At 34.2% G+C, this 16,059-nt stretch overlaps 3 protein-coding genes across 3 annotated transcripts; 1 reads left to right on the forward strand and 2 right to left on the reverse strand.

Annotated features, from left to right (window-relative positions):
- Positions 1–3,764: 3,764 nt before the first annotated feature.
- batf3 (basic leucine zipper transcription factor, ATF-like 3) lies at positions 3,765–6,281 on the reverse strand. Its single transcript, XM_073817047.1, has 3 exons — positions 6,086–6,281; positions 5,744–5,848; positions 3,765–5,602 (listed from the first exon to the last, which is right to left on the reverse strand). The coding sequence occupies exons 1-3, from the start codon at positions 6,158–6,160 to the stop codon at positions 5,417–5,419; spliced, it is 366 nt and encodes a 121-aa protein (XP_073673148.1). The 5' UTR covers positions 6,161–6,281; the 3' UTR covers positions 3,765–5,416.
- Positions 6,282–7,764: 1,483 nt separating this feature from the next.
- Positions 7,765–10,610, reverse strand: nsl1 (NSL1 component of MIS12 kinetochore complex). The gene is made up of 6 exons (XM_073853252.1): positions 10,441–10,610; positions 10,270–10,348; positions 10,057–10,184; positions 8,702–8,756; positions 8,529–8,596; positions 7,765–8,085 (listed from the first exon to the last, which is right to left on the reverse strand). Exons 1-6 carry the CDS (start codon positions 10,606–10,608, stop codon positions 7,852–7,854), a joined length of 732 nt encoding a protein of 243 aa, XP_073709353.1. The 5' UTR covers positions 10,609–10,610; the 3' UTR covers positions 7,765–7,851.
- Positions 10,611–10,701: 91 nt separating this feature from the next.
- Positions 10,702–15,998, forward strand: tatdn3 (TatD DNase domain containing 3). Its single transcript, XM_073853251.1, has 10 exons — positions 10,702–10,915; positions 12,412–12,444; positions 12,545–12,618; positions 12,759–12,840; positions 12,938–13,000; positions 14,434–14,543; positions 14,681–14,736; positions 14,821–14,933; positions 15,529–15,609; positions 15,702–15,998. Exons 1-10 carry the CDS (start codon positions 10,772–10,774, stop codon positions 15,831–15,833), a joined length of 888 nt encoding a protein of 295 aa, XP_073709352.1. The 5' UTR covers positions 10,702–10,771; the 3' UTR covers positions 15,834–15,998.
- Positions 15,999–16,059: the final 61 nt, after the last annotated feature.

Raw genomic sequence — 16,059 nt, forward strand, 5'->3', positions numbered from 1 at the left:
CTTAGTGAGCAGAAGAGAAAAAAAAATCTTACTGTTCCAAATTTTTTGACTGGTAGTGTATATTTTAAATGCATTATAAAACCAAGCTTTTATGAAATCTAATCTAAAATATCTTTTTAAAATGCCCTTTTCAATACTCAGATTCCTAACATTATGACCTGACTTTCATCATAACGCAAGTGCACTTTGCCCTCCCTGAATATGAACCAACATAGTCACGGCCCTTGACAATAAATGCAATCACTGGAAACTTAACATTCTGATGCAAGCATCAAAACTGTTGCAATGGAATCTACAGACCTGTCAAATAGATTGTTGTAATGCTATTTCAAACATCTATGGCATAACCTTTAAACATTATTGTAATGATTTTCATGACTGACAGGTTCTTAACCTGTAAGATCATTGGAATGCTTTAGTCATTCAGGGAAAAAAATGCATTTTTAATGAGCACATGTGCAATGCATATTACAAACCAATGCTTCATCTATATAATATAAATGAAAGACAAAAAAATGATGCTTTACTCATCCATGAAAATTGATTTTGAATGACAACCCTGAAGTATATTACAAACCGCACGTTTAAAGCGATCAGTTTTCCCTCAGGGTGCATAGAGATTGATGATGAATGCATTTAGCGAATTGTCTAGACCACTTCCTTTCCAGTACAATGAAAATGTCCCTATTTTTTTACTTTGGGGGAGCTCAAGGAAGTGTAGGTTCAATAGGAACTTCAAGGTCCACATTCTTCTTTAAGTTCCTGTAAGGTTTCCAAGAGATTTGAGATGCGAGGGTAACCACCTACAGTCGCTACCAGGAACTTACAGAGGAGGAAGGAAAAGATACCATAACAGAAATTTTACTGCTTAAGACACACCCCTAATTTCCCAGTTCACAATGCGTATTTGCATGCTCCATAGTTAGATATCAAATCGTGTGCACTTTAAAGGCAATGCTAAACAGTTTATGATAATGCTCTGTACTTCCTTTTATTTTCATGTAGTGACAAGAAGATATATTTACAGCTCTGACGAGTTTTTAAAAGATACTCAATTGCTAACAAATATCAGATATCAAACTGGTCATATATGTGTACAAACTGATGGCTTTAATTCAGTGTACTGTATATGTAAATAATATAAACTACAATTATTATAACTATAATGTAAAGCACTTAAGTTTATTTTCAGTATATTTACATATTATAAATATCACCCTTTGATTCAAAATATATAGATGTAATCTAAATATATTAGATGAAATTTACAGTTAAAGGCAAAAGTTTACATGCACCTTAATAATAGTTGAATTTATAAAAACTACCCTGTTCAAAAGTTTACATACACTTGATTCTTAATACTGTGTTGTTACCTGAATGATCCACAGCTTTGTTTTTTGTTTTTTAGTTATTAATGAGTCACCTGTTTGTCCTGAACAGTTAAAATGCTTGCTGTTCTTTAGAAAAGTCTTTCAGGTCCAACAAATTATTTGTTTTTTCAGCTTTTTTGTGTATTTGAACCCTTTTTAACAATGATTATATGATTTTGAGATCCATCTTGCCACTCTGAGGACAACCAAGGGACTCATATGCAGCTATTACAGAAGGTTCAAACACTCACTGATGCTTCAGAAGGCAAAACTATACATTAAGAGCCAGGGGCGTAAACTTTTGAATGGAATGAGGAGGTGAACAGTTTGTGTTCGTTATTTTGCCTACATATCACACGTAGTACTGCCCTTCAGAAGCTACAGAGGATACTTACATTTTCCATAGAAGACAAAATGAGTTACATTTACCCTGATCTTCAAATTCAAAAAGTTTACACCCCCTGGCTCTTAATGCATTGTGTTTACTTCTAGAGCATCAGTGAGCGTTTGAACCTTCTGTAATAGTTGTATAGTGTGTAATAGTCCCTCGGTTGTCCTCAGTGTAAAAAAAAAAAAAAAAAAAAAACTTAAATTATACAGTCATTGTTGGAAAGGGTTCAAATACACAAAAACGGTGAAAAACCAAAGAATTTGTGGGACCTGAAGGATTTTTCTTTAGAACAGCAGGCAGTTTTTTTTATGTTGGGTTTACATGTTTTATGGGGACATTCCATAGGCGTAATGGTTTTCATACTGTACAAACCATATTTTCTATGGCCCTACACCTACCCTATACCTAAACCTAGCCCTCACAGGAGATTGTGCACACTTTTACTTCCTCAAAAAAACTCATTGTGCATGATTTATAAGACTGTTTCCTCATGGGGACCTAAGAAATGTCCCCACAAGGTCAAAATCTACTGGTATTACTATCCTTGTGGGGACATTTGGTCCCCACAACGTGATGAATACCAGGCACACACACACACACACACACACACACACACACACACACACACACACACACACACACACACACACACACACACACACACACACACACACACACACACACACACACACACACACAGCTGTGGATCATTCAGGTAGCAGCACAGTATTAAGAATCAAGTGTATGTGAACTTTCAAACAGGGTCATTATCAATTCAATTATTTTCTCTTGTGGACTATATGTAAACATATTTTATGTGAAATATCTTATTCAGGTCAGTACTAAATCAAAAACAATTTGCATTTTGTATGATCCCTTTTATTTTGGTAAAATAATTAACACTTTGCGGATTCTGCAAGGTGTAAGTAAACTTTTGAGTTCAACTTTACATTTAAAAGCAAGTTGATTAATAAAGTGCCCACTAGAGGGCATAATAGTCAAGGAAATTTAGGCCACAAAATTATTTTTTAACACTAGAAACATCATCAGGTTATGAAGCACAAGATACGACATCATATATATATATATATATATATATATATATATATATATGATGTCGATATAAACACATAGAAAGACAAAATTTAAATCCTTGAGATCCTTTTTACAACAGACGTTTAAGATCCTATCATCATTCACACATTATTATTACAGTTCTAACAAAACTAGATGCTAAGTTGCAGGACATGCACTGGACTCTCATTTTTTCTGCTTGTCTAGATGCAGCTAATATAACATTCATGTGAACAGGAACAGTTTTAGTAACGAAATCAACCAAGAAACCAAAACACATGTAGCTTATGTAGTTGTTGACAATCATGTATGATTTGATTTGTTAAATATGTGACCCTGGAGTCTGGACCACAAAACCAGTCTTAAGTAGCACGGGTATATTTGTAGCAATAGCCAAAAATACATTGTATGGGTCAAAATGATCGATTTTTTTTTAATGCCAAAAAATCATTAGCATATTAAGTAAAGATCATGTTCCATGAAGATATTTTGTAAATTTTCTACCATAAATATATAAAAACACTAATATGCATTGCTAAGAACTTCATTTGGATAACTTTTAAGTCGATTTTCTCAATATTCAGATTTTTTTTTTGCACCCTCAGATTCCAGGTTTTCAAATAGTTGTATCTCGGACAAACATTGTCCTATTTTAACAAACAATATACCAATGGAAAGCTTATTTACTCAGCTTTCAGATGACATAATAATCTCAATTTCGACAGATTTACACTTATGACTGGTTTTGTGGTCCAGGGTCACATATATGTATGTATGAATATATATGTGACTCCAAATCCTCCCTTCGTTCAAGATATGTAATAAAAAATTATCAATTAATAAATTAGTCTCTCGTTCTACTGCTCCAAAGTAAAAAAAAAATCATCCAAGGAAGACATTTTACACACATTTGTGGCTGGAAAGTTTATTGTGGTGTTACATTCATTTTCATTTACACTTATACAGGTTCTCACGCACCATATATACCAAGACTCGTATGCTTTATTATAAAGCTATGCATTGTTGAAATTGCTATGAAATACAAAACTGCTTTTAAAACTTGTGTGCTACACGACCTTAATTAAAGGTACAGTTCAACCAAAAATGAAAATTCTGTCATTAATTACTCTCCCTCATGTCGTTCCAAACAGGTAATACCTTCGTTCAACTTCAAAACACAAATGAAGGTATTTTTGATGAAATTCAAAAGCTTTCTGACCCTGCATAGACAGCAATGTTAGCCTACTGAAAGGTTCCCAGGCCCAGAAACGTCTTAAAAGTAAAACATCGGTAAAATTACAGTCCATGTGGCATCAGTGGTTCAACCATGATTTTACGAAGCTACGAGAATACTTTTTGTGCACAAAGGAAACAAAAATAACGACTTTATTCAACAATCTTCTCCAGGTCACAGTCCTTAGCCATTATTGAGAGTACCAACTCTTTCATTTTTGTTTTCTTTTGCAGCAAAATGTATTATCGTAGCTTCGTAAAATTACGGTTAAACCACAGATGCCACATGGACTGTTTTATTTCAGTTACGTTGCTGTCTATAGAGGGTCAGAAAGCTATTGGATTTCATCAAAAAATATCTTAGTTTGTGTTCCAAAGATGAATGAGGGTGAGTAATTAATGACAGAAAGTATATCCTTTACACTTAACCCATTCTAAACAATAGCATTTTTTTACTTTAAATTTTTAAAACGAAAGTCAACAGATTCGTGTGGAGCTCTTCGACTTTTCAGAAGAGAAGAGAAAACTGGAAGAGAAATGTAGAAGTGTGTACCCTGCGCTGGTTAGGAAGGTAAGTCCACAGAGCTTTGAGGAAGTGATACATTCAAGAAAAAAATCTGACCACCATTTTACCGCAAACACCCCCAGATTTGGTTTCAACACAAACGAGAAAAAAAAACTACAAATCCTGGTCCTTTCTTCTGATTCGGTGACCTCATTTTATTAGAAATTGTGTGACTATTTCAGTTTGAGTAATTACTGGATTTCACATAAACAGAAAGCTTTTTTATTTGAGATATTTTGAAAAATACTTGTTTATTTTTTGAATACTTACAATACACTCCAACAGTAAAACACGATCAAGCAAGAAAGAAACACTGTAGGTAACACTGACGTTTGAATTAAGCTGCCTAGGTTATTTTACAATGCGCAGACTTAAACCTGCAGAGTTTTGAAACTAACCTCGAGTATTTTGGCCAGATCAGCTCTCACAAAGCAGAAGTCCATCATTGCATGTCGTTCATTCACAGCCAACTTACTGTGGTATAACAGATGGTTAGTTAGTGGTTATTGACTCTATCAAAGCGAATACCAAAGTGGATGCATTCACGTGAGGCGTGACCCTGGGAAAACTGTTCTGTGTTCTGAACTTGTTATAATGCAATTTCAAGCTTGTACGCTGACAGAAAACACTGCATACTTAACTTACAAGATAATACTTTAGAATAAAAACAATTAAATTGCATGCTGCTAGTATGCATAAATCCCTTGCATGATTGCAAGTACACTTAACTTGTCCTTAAATGGAAATTCAGACATCATGGGCATCAGATGATGGGGAGTGTCTCTATCTAGACATAAACTCAGATGGTACTGTGCCTGTGGACCTTGATGTTGAGGTCATACCACAGTTCAAGACAGGGCACAAAGGCTCATGGGCTTTGAGGGCATCAGACAAGCGTTGCTGTTCCTCTATCAAAAGCTGGACTTCCTTCCTCAGCAGGCTGTTCTCCTGTTCCAGACATTCATACGCCTGGTTACAGAAAAAAAATTGGCATTTCAAAAATCAGAAATATGCATGAATGTGCATTTGATATATTTTGCGATGCCTGCCCACAATTATCAACATACGTTGATAATACGAATAAATTTTATATTCAATATAATGTCAAACCTCGTGCAACTCATCAGCTCTCTGGGTTTGTCTTTTGCGGCTTCTCTGTGCAGCAACTCGGTTCTTTTCTCTTCTTTTCAACCTTTTTTCATCATCATCAGAGCTCTGAATCACATATATGGATGTAATGGGTTTTAATAATGTGCAGGATTATCTCATTACAACAGGACAAATCACAAATAGGAGATTATTTTGGCAAGCACTGATGAAAACAAATTGAAATGCAATGTTCGGTGGAAAGTTAGTAATTTGTCGTTTTTTTCTTTATAATCTTTTTTCGTTTTTGTTCACTTTTTCGTACTCATGTAAAGAAAAAGAAACAATAATTAAGAAGTAACATACCTCACTCTTTCGAAACAACTGTAAAGATGGAGCATCATGTCGAATAAAGTTACTTGTCGCATTGAAAAGTGACATGACAGGTGCAGGTGACGAGCACAATAAAGACTTCCGTTCATAAAATTATTTGTAAAATTAAGTCGAACTATCACGTCGTTTTAATTAGCGCATAGTTAGACATGTTTAAACTGTCAGTCAACATCCCTCAGTCACATTAGTGATTTCTTGCAAATGCCTTCGGCGGATGTTCTTTGAAGTCACGTGGTCCACTCGAGAACTCCAATAACTTCTGGCGGTGTGGATGTTTTTGTATTTTTAACGCCTGCGGTTCATTCCACGAAATGACTGTCTTTTCCATTTTGTAAAGGTGATTTCTGAAAGCTTTTTTAAGATTTGAAAACAGGCAATGACAATGAATGTCTTTAAGAGTAAAATCAATTGCAGTTAAATACGTTAAATTAATGCTTGCATATGGATGTGCATTACAAAAGGTAACATGATTGACAATTCCACAGTTCTCAAAGTTATTACACTATAGTGAGTTTATCAGTTTATAAATATAATTTAATTACATTTTTGTTGATGTGTTAAGAAAATCTTATCTAATCTAATCTTTGTTCACTTAGGTTACAAAAAGGGCCCTTCTAGTCAATATTTATTAGGATTATTCGTTTAATAAAAACGTGTTCAGTGCCAGTATACACTAACCAACACTGGTAGACCAAAAAACACGTTGTGGTACAAACCTGAACCACATCAGCACAATAGTTCTCTAAAAAAGTAATTTATAGTAATTGAAAAAGCAAGCACTGAAGCACTTACAGTACACTACCAGTCAAAAGTTTTTGAACAGTAAGATTTTAATGTTTTTTAAAGGCGGTTATTTTGCTCACCAAGCCTGTATTTATTTGATCTGAAGTGCAGCAAAAACAGTACATTTTTACTATTTGAAAATGTTATTTATTCCTGTGATTCAAAACTGAAATTTTAGCATCATTACCAGTCACCAGTTTAAAAACATTTAGTTTTGTTAAAAACAGCTGAGTAGATCTTTTTTCAGGTTTCTTTGATGAATAGAAAGCTCAGAACAGCATTTATCTGAAACAGAAATCTTTTGTAACATTTTAAATGGCTTTATCATCACTTTTGATCAATTTAAAGCATCCTTACTAAATAAATTAATTAAATAATTTCTTTCCCAAAAAAGAAAAATATATATACTGACTCCAAGCTTTTTAATGGTATAGTGTATAATGTTACAAAAGCTTTTTATTTAAGATGAATGCTGATCTTTGGATCTTTCTATTTATCAAAGAAACCTGAAAAAAATCCACTCCGTTGTTTTAAATATCAATAATAGCAATAACAATAAATGTTTCTTGATCAGCAAATCAGCATATTACAATGATTTCTGAAAGATCATGTGACACTGAAGACTGGAGTAATCATGCTAAAAATGTAGCTTTCAATTCACAGGAACAAATTACATTTTAAAATATATTAAAATATTTTAAATACTAAAAATATTTCAAAATTCAGTTTTCGCTGTACTTCGGATCAAATAAATGCAGGCTTGGTGAGCAGAAGAGACTGGTAGTGTATTTCCTTAACTATATGCACAGTATAAGTACTTCTTTAATATTTATTTACAATATGTGGGTAAGAATCAGCATACAAAGCACTTATCAAATAACAGGTGTTTATACAACAGTCCTATACTTGCTTTCTCCATTCCCACACAAAATGATACACACACATACAGACACACATTAATTTGCATCAGTCTTTTGGAGAATTTTTGGAGCAGGAACATAGTCGGTACTGTATTCTGAATCAGATGCAGCTCTTTTGATGGTGGAGGGAAGCCTGTGGTGAAGGTCTGGACAGACGCTTCCTACTGAGCTGCCGAATACTTCTCTGTAGATTTCTACCGACTCCGCTGAAGGCTGCATGTCAAGTACTTGACGCAAGCCCTCGGCTGCCTGCTTCAGACTTTTCAGAGACTGAACAGAATGAAAGAAAATGGAGCATGTTAATAATAATAATAATACATCCTTTTCTCTGTGGTTATTAATGAGACTTTCATCTCACCTATGTAAGCCTATGAGCCTATGATACTTCCAGTTCATAACCAGAACAACAACAACATGCAGTAAATGTTAAAACTCTTTGCACTGCAATCCAGTGTGGTCATAATTAAGATAATACATTAAAATAATATGGAAAGACACACCAATGTGCAATATCAAGCAGCAAAATGAGTTGCTCTGTACAGCTAAAAATAGCTGGATGCTGATGAGACCGGAAACCAGACCCATTAAATTTACAAATAGTCACTCCCGTTCTTATGGCAAAAATAAGGTGGATACTTAAATGTTATAAGACAATAAAATCGACAAGCACATTCAAGAAGTACTGTATAATAGTAATTAAAATAGATTTGTACCTTCATAACCGTACTGGCTTGTTTGAACATTGCAGGTGCAGCAGAGGATACATTTCTCATGACAGTGTCTGTGAAAACCGTTTAACAGTTAGTAACTCATACTGGATAAAGCACTGTTGTACAAATTATGCACTTTTGCTGTGAAAAGAAAAGAAAAAGAAAAGAGTACACACCTTGAGCTGGGTCTGGCTTTAGCTCTTGTGGCTTCACAGCTTGTTCATACAACCCCTAAAATAATGGATGAACAGTAAAAACATATAAACTACATACAAGCAGCAACATTTAGGTCTTATAAAAATTCAAACTGAGCTTTTCACTGAAAAAACACCAAAGGATATTGTACTTTTTATCCCAGTGTCTCATGAGTTACTGCAAACACAATAGTTCTTTTCATATATTTTATGACATCTAGTGGCCAGAAGTGGAACACCTAATATTTTTAAAATGTAAAAGAATGATGTTATGACATTATATATTGTGACATCTAGTGGCAGGAGTGGAACATATACAATTTTAAAAGAACTAATTTACTCGGTGGGATGGGTGTTCCCAAATAATTTCAAATATAAATAAAACCCTATGAAGAATAATATATTTTAATGTTTTGTAAAGTCTCTTCTGCTCCCCAAGTCTGCATTTATATGATGCAAAAACAGTGCATGTTTAAAAAAATATATTTGTACTATTTAAAATAACTGCTTTCTTTTTGAATATATATTAAAATGTAATTTATTCCTGTGATCAAAGCTAAATTTTCAGCACCATTACTCCAGTCTTTAGTGTCACATGACCCTTCAGAAATTACAAACCATTCTAATATGCTTATTTGCTGTTCAAGAAACATTATTATCATTATTATTATTAATATTTAAAACAGTTGTGTACAATTTCTTCAGGATTTTTTAATAAATAGAAAGATCCAAAGATCAGCATTTATCTGAAATAAAAAGCTTTTGTAAAATTACACACTATACTATTCACAAGCTTGAAGTCTGTATATATTTTTTTATTTTGGGGGAAAAACATTATAGAAATTAATACTTTTATTTAGCAAGATTGTTTTAAATTAATCAAAAGTGATGATAAAGATAAATTCTGTTCTTCTGAACTCTACTCATCAAAGAAACCTAAATAAACTCTACTTAGCTGTTTTCAATGTAATAACGATACATGTTTTTTGAGCAGAAAATCTGAATATTACAATGATTTCTGAAGGATCATGTGACTAGAGTAATGATGCTAAAAAATCAGCTTTGAAATCACAGGAATAAATTACATTTTAAAATATATTCAAATAGAAAACGGTTATTTTAAATAGTAAAAATATTTCTAAATGTTAACGTTACTGTTTTGCTGTACTTTGGATCATATAAATACAGAATTAGTGAGCAGAAGAGACTTCTTCAAAAAACATTAAAAATCTTACTGTTCAAAAACATTTGGTAGTTTAGTATATTGTGTGTGTGTGTGTGTGTGTGTGTGTGTGTGTGTGTGTGTGTGTAAAAAAAAAAAAAACATTATGTCTCACCAGAAGTTTCCTCTCTGCTTTTAATGATCGCACAACCTGGTTGCGTATCTGCTTCGGATAAGAGTTGCGTTTGCAGGCGGTCTCTACTATTTTCTCATCCAGAATGTCATTTATTGTGCTCTCATTGTCTAAATATACAAAGTAATGGTTAATAATGTCATGACTTGGGTTTGGTTTGCAAAAAGTGTAAGGGAGAAATTGACAGTAACTTACTCTCACAATAATCCTCTGACGCCTCGTCCCATGACAAGCCACCAATAACGAGATTTTCTTGCACTGTGAATTCAAAGTTCTGAAAGATAAAAAAGACAAATAATGTCAATGGATGGAAAAAAAAAAAAAACTTAACAAAAACTGATATCTCTTTTATTCTACTAGACTTACCACAACCATTTCTTGCAGCAGTTTGGCCTTGTCTTCTTCAGAAATATGACATTGGCCGTCGAGCAACTTTTTAAATAAGTCTTTATATTTTTCAAGCTGCTCACGAACATGTTTTTTCGACTTGACATTTACTCTACAATCCGCCCCGCTCTCACGATCGTCCTCCATGACTGCCGCTTATTTTTTCAAAATAATACTGGAAACGGAAGCAAAATGCTTTACAACGAAACAAACCCTGAGAGAAACACTACAGCGGAAGAAACGTTCCGCCTTCCATGCAGTCGTAGCGTAAAGACGCTAAACGGACAGATGGAGAAAATGCCATGAGATAATGAAAAGAACGAGTGGTTTAATTACATGTTTTATTTACAAGTTTACACCTGGTCAACATATTTTTATATATAACGTTACTCACATCATGGCAAGAGGGTTTATTGACTGTCACTGTCACCTGTCAGCAAATGAGTTTACACAGGTAAGAAATCTCATGCAGTCAACTGAACTGTTAAAATCTTATCTTTAAGGGATAAACACTGCCTTTATGAGCTTTATAAATGTGTGCTACAGCCCTACTTAAAAAAATCCCATTTAAACCAGCCTAAGCAGGTTTGCTAATCTAAACTGGTTAAAGTTGTTTTTGTTTGTTTGTTTGTTTTCAGCAGGCAGTTCAGAGTCATCTAATTGATTTGCCATAGTACAGTATTTATAGTAAATTAGGCCACTTTTGACCGAATAAAGTTACAATAATTAAAACTAAAGACAAGCGTTATCATATAGAGTATGTTACAAAAGTGAACACACCCCTCACATTTCAGCAACCATTTTAGTATATCTTCTCAAGGGACAATACTATAGAAATGAAACTTGGATATATTTTAGAGTAGTTAATGTGCAGCTTGTATAGCAGTATAGATTTACTGTCCTCAGAGAATTACTCAACATTCAGCCATATACAGGCAACAAAAATGAATACACCCTAAGTGAACTTGTTTAAAGTGTCAATATATTGTGTTAGCACCATCGTTATCTGGCACTGCCTTAATTATAACGGGTATGGAATTGACCAGAGCTGCACAGGTTGTTGCTGGGATCTTCTTCCACTCCTCACGGAGCTGCTGGACATGGACAGATGGTGATTCTCCACCTTACGCTTGAGGATGCCGCACAGGTGCTTAATAGGGTTCAGGTCTGGAGACATACTTGGCCACTCCATCACCTCCATCAGCTTCCTCAGCAAGGCAGTTGTCATCTTGGTGGTGTGTTTGGGGTCCTTATCATGTTGGAAAACTGCCGTTCTGTACCTGACGCACAGAACGAGTGCTCAACTTCATTAATTTGCCCATTGCAAGCCCTGTTCCAAATGAAACCCATCTTGGAAAACCTCTGTATGACCCTGACCACTGTAGTGTAACTTTCTAATTCTCAAATCCTCAGAGAGTTCTGTGCCTAAGATGCCATGTTGAACATCCAGTGGTCAGTATGAGAGAACTGCACCTAATTTGAACTGCTCTAATACAAGATACACAACTTCGTATGGTCCTGTCAAGCAGACAAAAACATGAACATGATGAATAGGACATGTGGCTTTGCATGGTTAAACAACATACTGCTGTTATCACTTAAGGTAGCAGGGTGTATTCACTTTTGTTGCCAGCTATTTTGACAATAATGCCTGTATGTTGAATTATTTTCAGAGGACAGTAAATCTATACTGCTATACAAGCTGCACATTGATTACTCTAAAATATATCCAAGTTTTATGTCTATAGCACTGTCCCTTGAGAAGATATACTAAAATGGTTGTTGAGATACAAGTGTTTTATGTAAACTGTTGTATAGACTATGTTTCACTGTGTTTATGTAAACTATATGCAGACAAAGAAATTGTTGCCACAATAAACTTAATGTGCAAAGTGCAAAGTGATTTGTTACAGAACCTATTTAATAAGTAACTTTCATGGTTTTCTCAAGGACATTGATGATGTACTTCTAAGAGCTAAACAGGTAAGCTTTTGTCAAGCATCATCAGAAAATAAATCAGTAAAAGTCGACTCACTCACATGTTTTAATGACGACCTCTTCTGTTTAATTAATGTAATTTTAGGCTGGAGTGCAAGCGCTTGTGGCAGTTACAGAGCGAGCCAGTGAGTTTGAGAAAGTTATTCAGCTGTCAAAAACGTAAGTTAAACATAACAAGAGCTTTGGATGAGAACATTCTCATGGTGGAGTTTCCTGTGGTCTCCAGTTGCACACACCACATATGCTTACGCTGCAATGGACGCATGCAGATTTACTAATATTTAATGTTTTTGATATAGCTATCCTGGTTTTGTGTTTCCTTGTTTTGGCATTCATCCCCTTCAAGGATCAGGGCAAGACTTGCAGAGTGTCAAGATACAGGTGAAATAACACATAACACAGAAAGATAGGTTTACCATGCTCCATATGCTGTATTGTGAACTTTCAGTGCAACAAAATATTAGTTTTGTTTTAACAGGACCTGGAGCCGTTCCTTTCGTTGTTCCAGAAGTACAGAGATGATATTGTTGCCGTCGGGGAGGTAAAGTATGATATTATCTTTTTTGGACAATATTCAACAGACACTGCTGTGTAATATTGTATAAATATTATTTAAAATGAAATAACCCAACACTTATCAAACAAAAATAAAACATTCAGCTCAGTATGATTACATTGTGTACACTACCAGTCAAAAGTTTTTGAACAGTAAGATTTTTCATGTTTTTTAAAGAAGTCTCTTCTGCTCACCAATTCAGTATATAATTGATCCAAATAACAGCAAAAACAGTAAAATTTTGAAATATTTTTACTATTTAAAATAACTTTTTTACTTTATTATATTTTTAAATTAATTTATTCCTCTGATTTCAAAGCTGAATTTTTAGCATAATAACTCCAGTCACATGATCCTTCATAAATCATTCTAATATTCTTATTTGCTGCTCAAAAAATTTGTCAAAAACAGCTAAGTAGAATTTTTTTAGGTTTCTTTGATGAATAGAAAGTTCAGAAAAACAGCATTTATTCGAAATAAAATCTTTTGTAACATTGTAAATGTCTTCATCATAACTTTTGATCAATTTAAAGCATCTCCCCCTCAAAAATTATACTGACCCCAAGATTTTGAATGGTATAGTATATAATGTTAAAAAAGTTTTTTTTATATATATTTCAGATAAATGCTGAACTTTGGATCTTTCTATTTATCAAAGAATCCTGAAAAAATCAACTCAACTGTTTTAAATATTGATAATAATAATAAAAAAATATGATTTCTGAAGGATCACTATAGAATGGAGTAATGATGCTGAAATCACATGCTTTGATCACAGGAATAAATTACATTTTAAAATATATTCAAATAGAAAACAGTTATTTTAAATAGTAACAATATTTTAAAGTTTTACAGTTTTTGCTGTACTTTGGATCAAATAAATGCAGGCTTGGTGAGCAGAAGAGACTTCTTTAAAAAACATTACAAATCTTAATATTGAAAAACTTTTGACTGGTAGTTTATATAAAAGGTAGTTTTTCATTTTCATTTCATTTTTAAGAAATGTGAAATTAATCTTAAGTAAGAAAAATAGTAAAGAAGGCCTCTGCAAATTTCCAAGAGGCATCAATATGACTTAAAATGATTTACAGTAAAGCAAGACTAGCTTTAAAATAAGGCAAAACAACTAAAAATATTTATTATTTCAATTCACGTGCTCAGTATTTTATCACACTAACTCCATATTTTATCAGGTGGAAATTGTAAAATTAAAAATGTTTTTTAAAATCCTTATCTAGTACATCATGGAAAACTGGAAAAGTCAGGAAACCTATGAATCGAAAAATTTGAGAAGCAAGACTAGGGAAGCTGGGTCTCAAATTCCTGAAGTCGATTTTAAATCTTGAGTCTCACTGTTGTAGTTCACCTACTTCTGGTTACATAATGTGATCTATGCATGCTATTTTTTCTCTCCACAGATTGGTCTTGACTTTACCCCCTGGTTTGCAAATACTGCTCAAGAGCGTGACGAACAGATAAAAGTCTTTATGAAACAACTTGAAATATCTAAAGAACTGGATTTGCCAGTGTGAGTAACAACATGACTTTACTAGAACATAACAGGAAATCATACAAGCAGCTCCGAATTTTTTACATGCTTCGTTTCTTTTCACATTTTGTAGTTTCTTTAACACTCATAATAACTCAGTCCACTCTTTTATCTAGGAATGTACATTCCCGCTCAGCAGCCAAGGTTACTATAGCCACAATGAAAGAACTAGGTAAGAGCTAGCAAATCATTGTGTCGCTATGACCTTTACAGTCGCGGCTGAATGTCTTGCGTAATTCTAATTTTATGTCTTTAGGGATAAGTCAAGCATTGTTGCATAATTTTGCCGGGAAGCCATCGGTTGCTATGGAAGGGGTTCAGGCTGGATTCTGCTTCTCCTTTCCGCCTGCCGTCAGCAAAAACGAGCAGGTTGGATAAGGATTCCGATCATTACAATTATGCCTGTGTACCATAAAGTTATAAATAAGTATGATAAGTATGCAATAAAGACATGATGAGACATATTTTGAGGACGACCCTGTTCCACGTCACATGCCATTCACTGCAAATATTGGCACAGTCTGTACATAATGTACGTTTGAAATGGAAAATATGTATTGTGTAAAACTATATGGACCTTATGTGACAGTGACACAAGTGATTATAATTAGGGATGCACCGATCCGTATCGGCCGATCACTTGCGCGTTTTGTCAGTAAAGCCGGTTCTGTAATCAGCGGTAAATGCCATCAGGTGCGTGATTTCACGTTGAGCCGTATATACTACACACAGCCGTTGTTCACTGACGAGCTGCGCACATTCACACTGATAATGAACATTGATTTGCGCAGCTCGTCGGCAAACAACGGCTGTGTGTAGTATATACGGCTCAACGTGAAATCACGCACCTGATGGCATTTACCGCTGATTACAGAACCGGCTTTACTGACAAAATGCGCAAGCATGATCGGCCGATTCGTATCGGTGCATCCCTAATTATAATGATACTGTGTTTTAAATGCAGAGAGCAAAATTAATCAAACAGATTCCACTGGAACACATTTGCCTTGAGACAGATTCTCCAGCCTTGGGGACTGACAAACATGTAAGTCCTAACCTGTTCTAATAATAATTAGATTTTCTGTATGACTGAGATGTTCTGAAGCTCACTGTCTGTTTTTCTTCTTATTGCTGTAGGTTAGAAATGAGCCTGGAAACATAATGATCTGCTGTGAATACATTGCAAAAGTTAAAGGAATATCTTCAGATGTAGTTATGGAAGTCACAACACAAAATGCCCTTCGGCTGTTTTCCAAGTTAAAAAGCTAGAATCATTATTCTTATAAAATGTAATTTTGTTAATAAAGACAACACTCAGAAAACAAACGTACTTAATGTCTAGAGCTTTTAAGCTTTGTGCAAATTTGCTGTAAAGTTATACCAAAGGTATACTGTAAAAGAGCACCAGTTAAAATAAATAAATGTGAAAAAATCCACTGTTTTATTACCAGATTGCATGTTTATTGCTCTCTGAAGAGAAACATTTACTCTTCAC

The sequence above is a fragment of the Garra rufa genome, chromosome 13 (assembly GCF_049309525.1).
Source record: "Garra rufa chromosome 13, GarRuf1.0, whole genome shotgun sequence".
NCBI classification, from domain to species: domain Eukaryota; kingdom Metazoa; phylum Chordata; class Actinopteri; order Cypriniformes; family Cyprinidae; genus Garra; species Garra rufa.

Excerpts from the sequence above, each read along its gene's own strand:
- batf3 (XM_073817047.1), bottom strand. The coding sequence starts at position 6,160 with ATGTCACTTTTCAATGCGACAAGTAACTTTATTCGACATGATGCTCCA. Across the intron at positions 5,849-6,085 it reads AGTTGTTTCGAAAGAGTGAG|AGCTCTGATGATGATGAAAA; the intron begins GTATGTTACTTC and ends TATGTGATTCAG. Across the intron at positions 5,603-5,743 it reads GAGCTGATGAGTTGCACGAG|GCGTATGAATGTCTGGAACA; the intron begins GTTTGACATTAT and ends TTCTGTAACCAG.
- nsl1 (XM_073853252.1), bottom strand. The coding sequence starts at position 10,608 with ATGGAGGACGATCGTGAGAGCGGGGCGGATTGTAGAGTAAATGTCAAG. Across the intron at positions 10,349-10,440 it reads TGCTGCAAGAAATGGTTGTG|AACTTTGAATTCACAGTGCA; the intron begins GTAAGTCTAGTA and ends TTTATCTTTCAG. Across the intron at positions 8,597-8,701 it reads AAAGCCAGACCCAGCTCAAG|ACACTGTCATGAGAAATGTA; the intron begins GTGTGTACTCTT and ends CGGTTTTCACAG.
- tatdn3 (XM_073853251.1), top strand. The coding sequence starts at position 10,772 with ATGAAAAGAACGAGTGGTTTAATTACATGTTTTATTTACAAGTTTACA. Across the intron at positions 13,001-14,433 it reads ATATTGTTGCCGTCGGGGAG|ATTGGTCTTGACTTTACCCC; the intron begins GTAAAGTATGAT and ends TTCTCTCCACAG. Across the intron at positions 14,544-14,680 it reads AAAGAACTGGATTTGCCAGT|GAATGTACATTCCCGCTCAG; the intron begins GTGAGTAACAAC and ends TCTTTTATCTAG.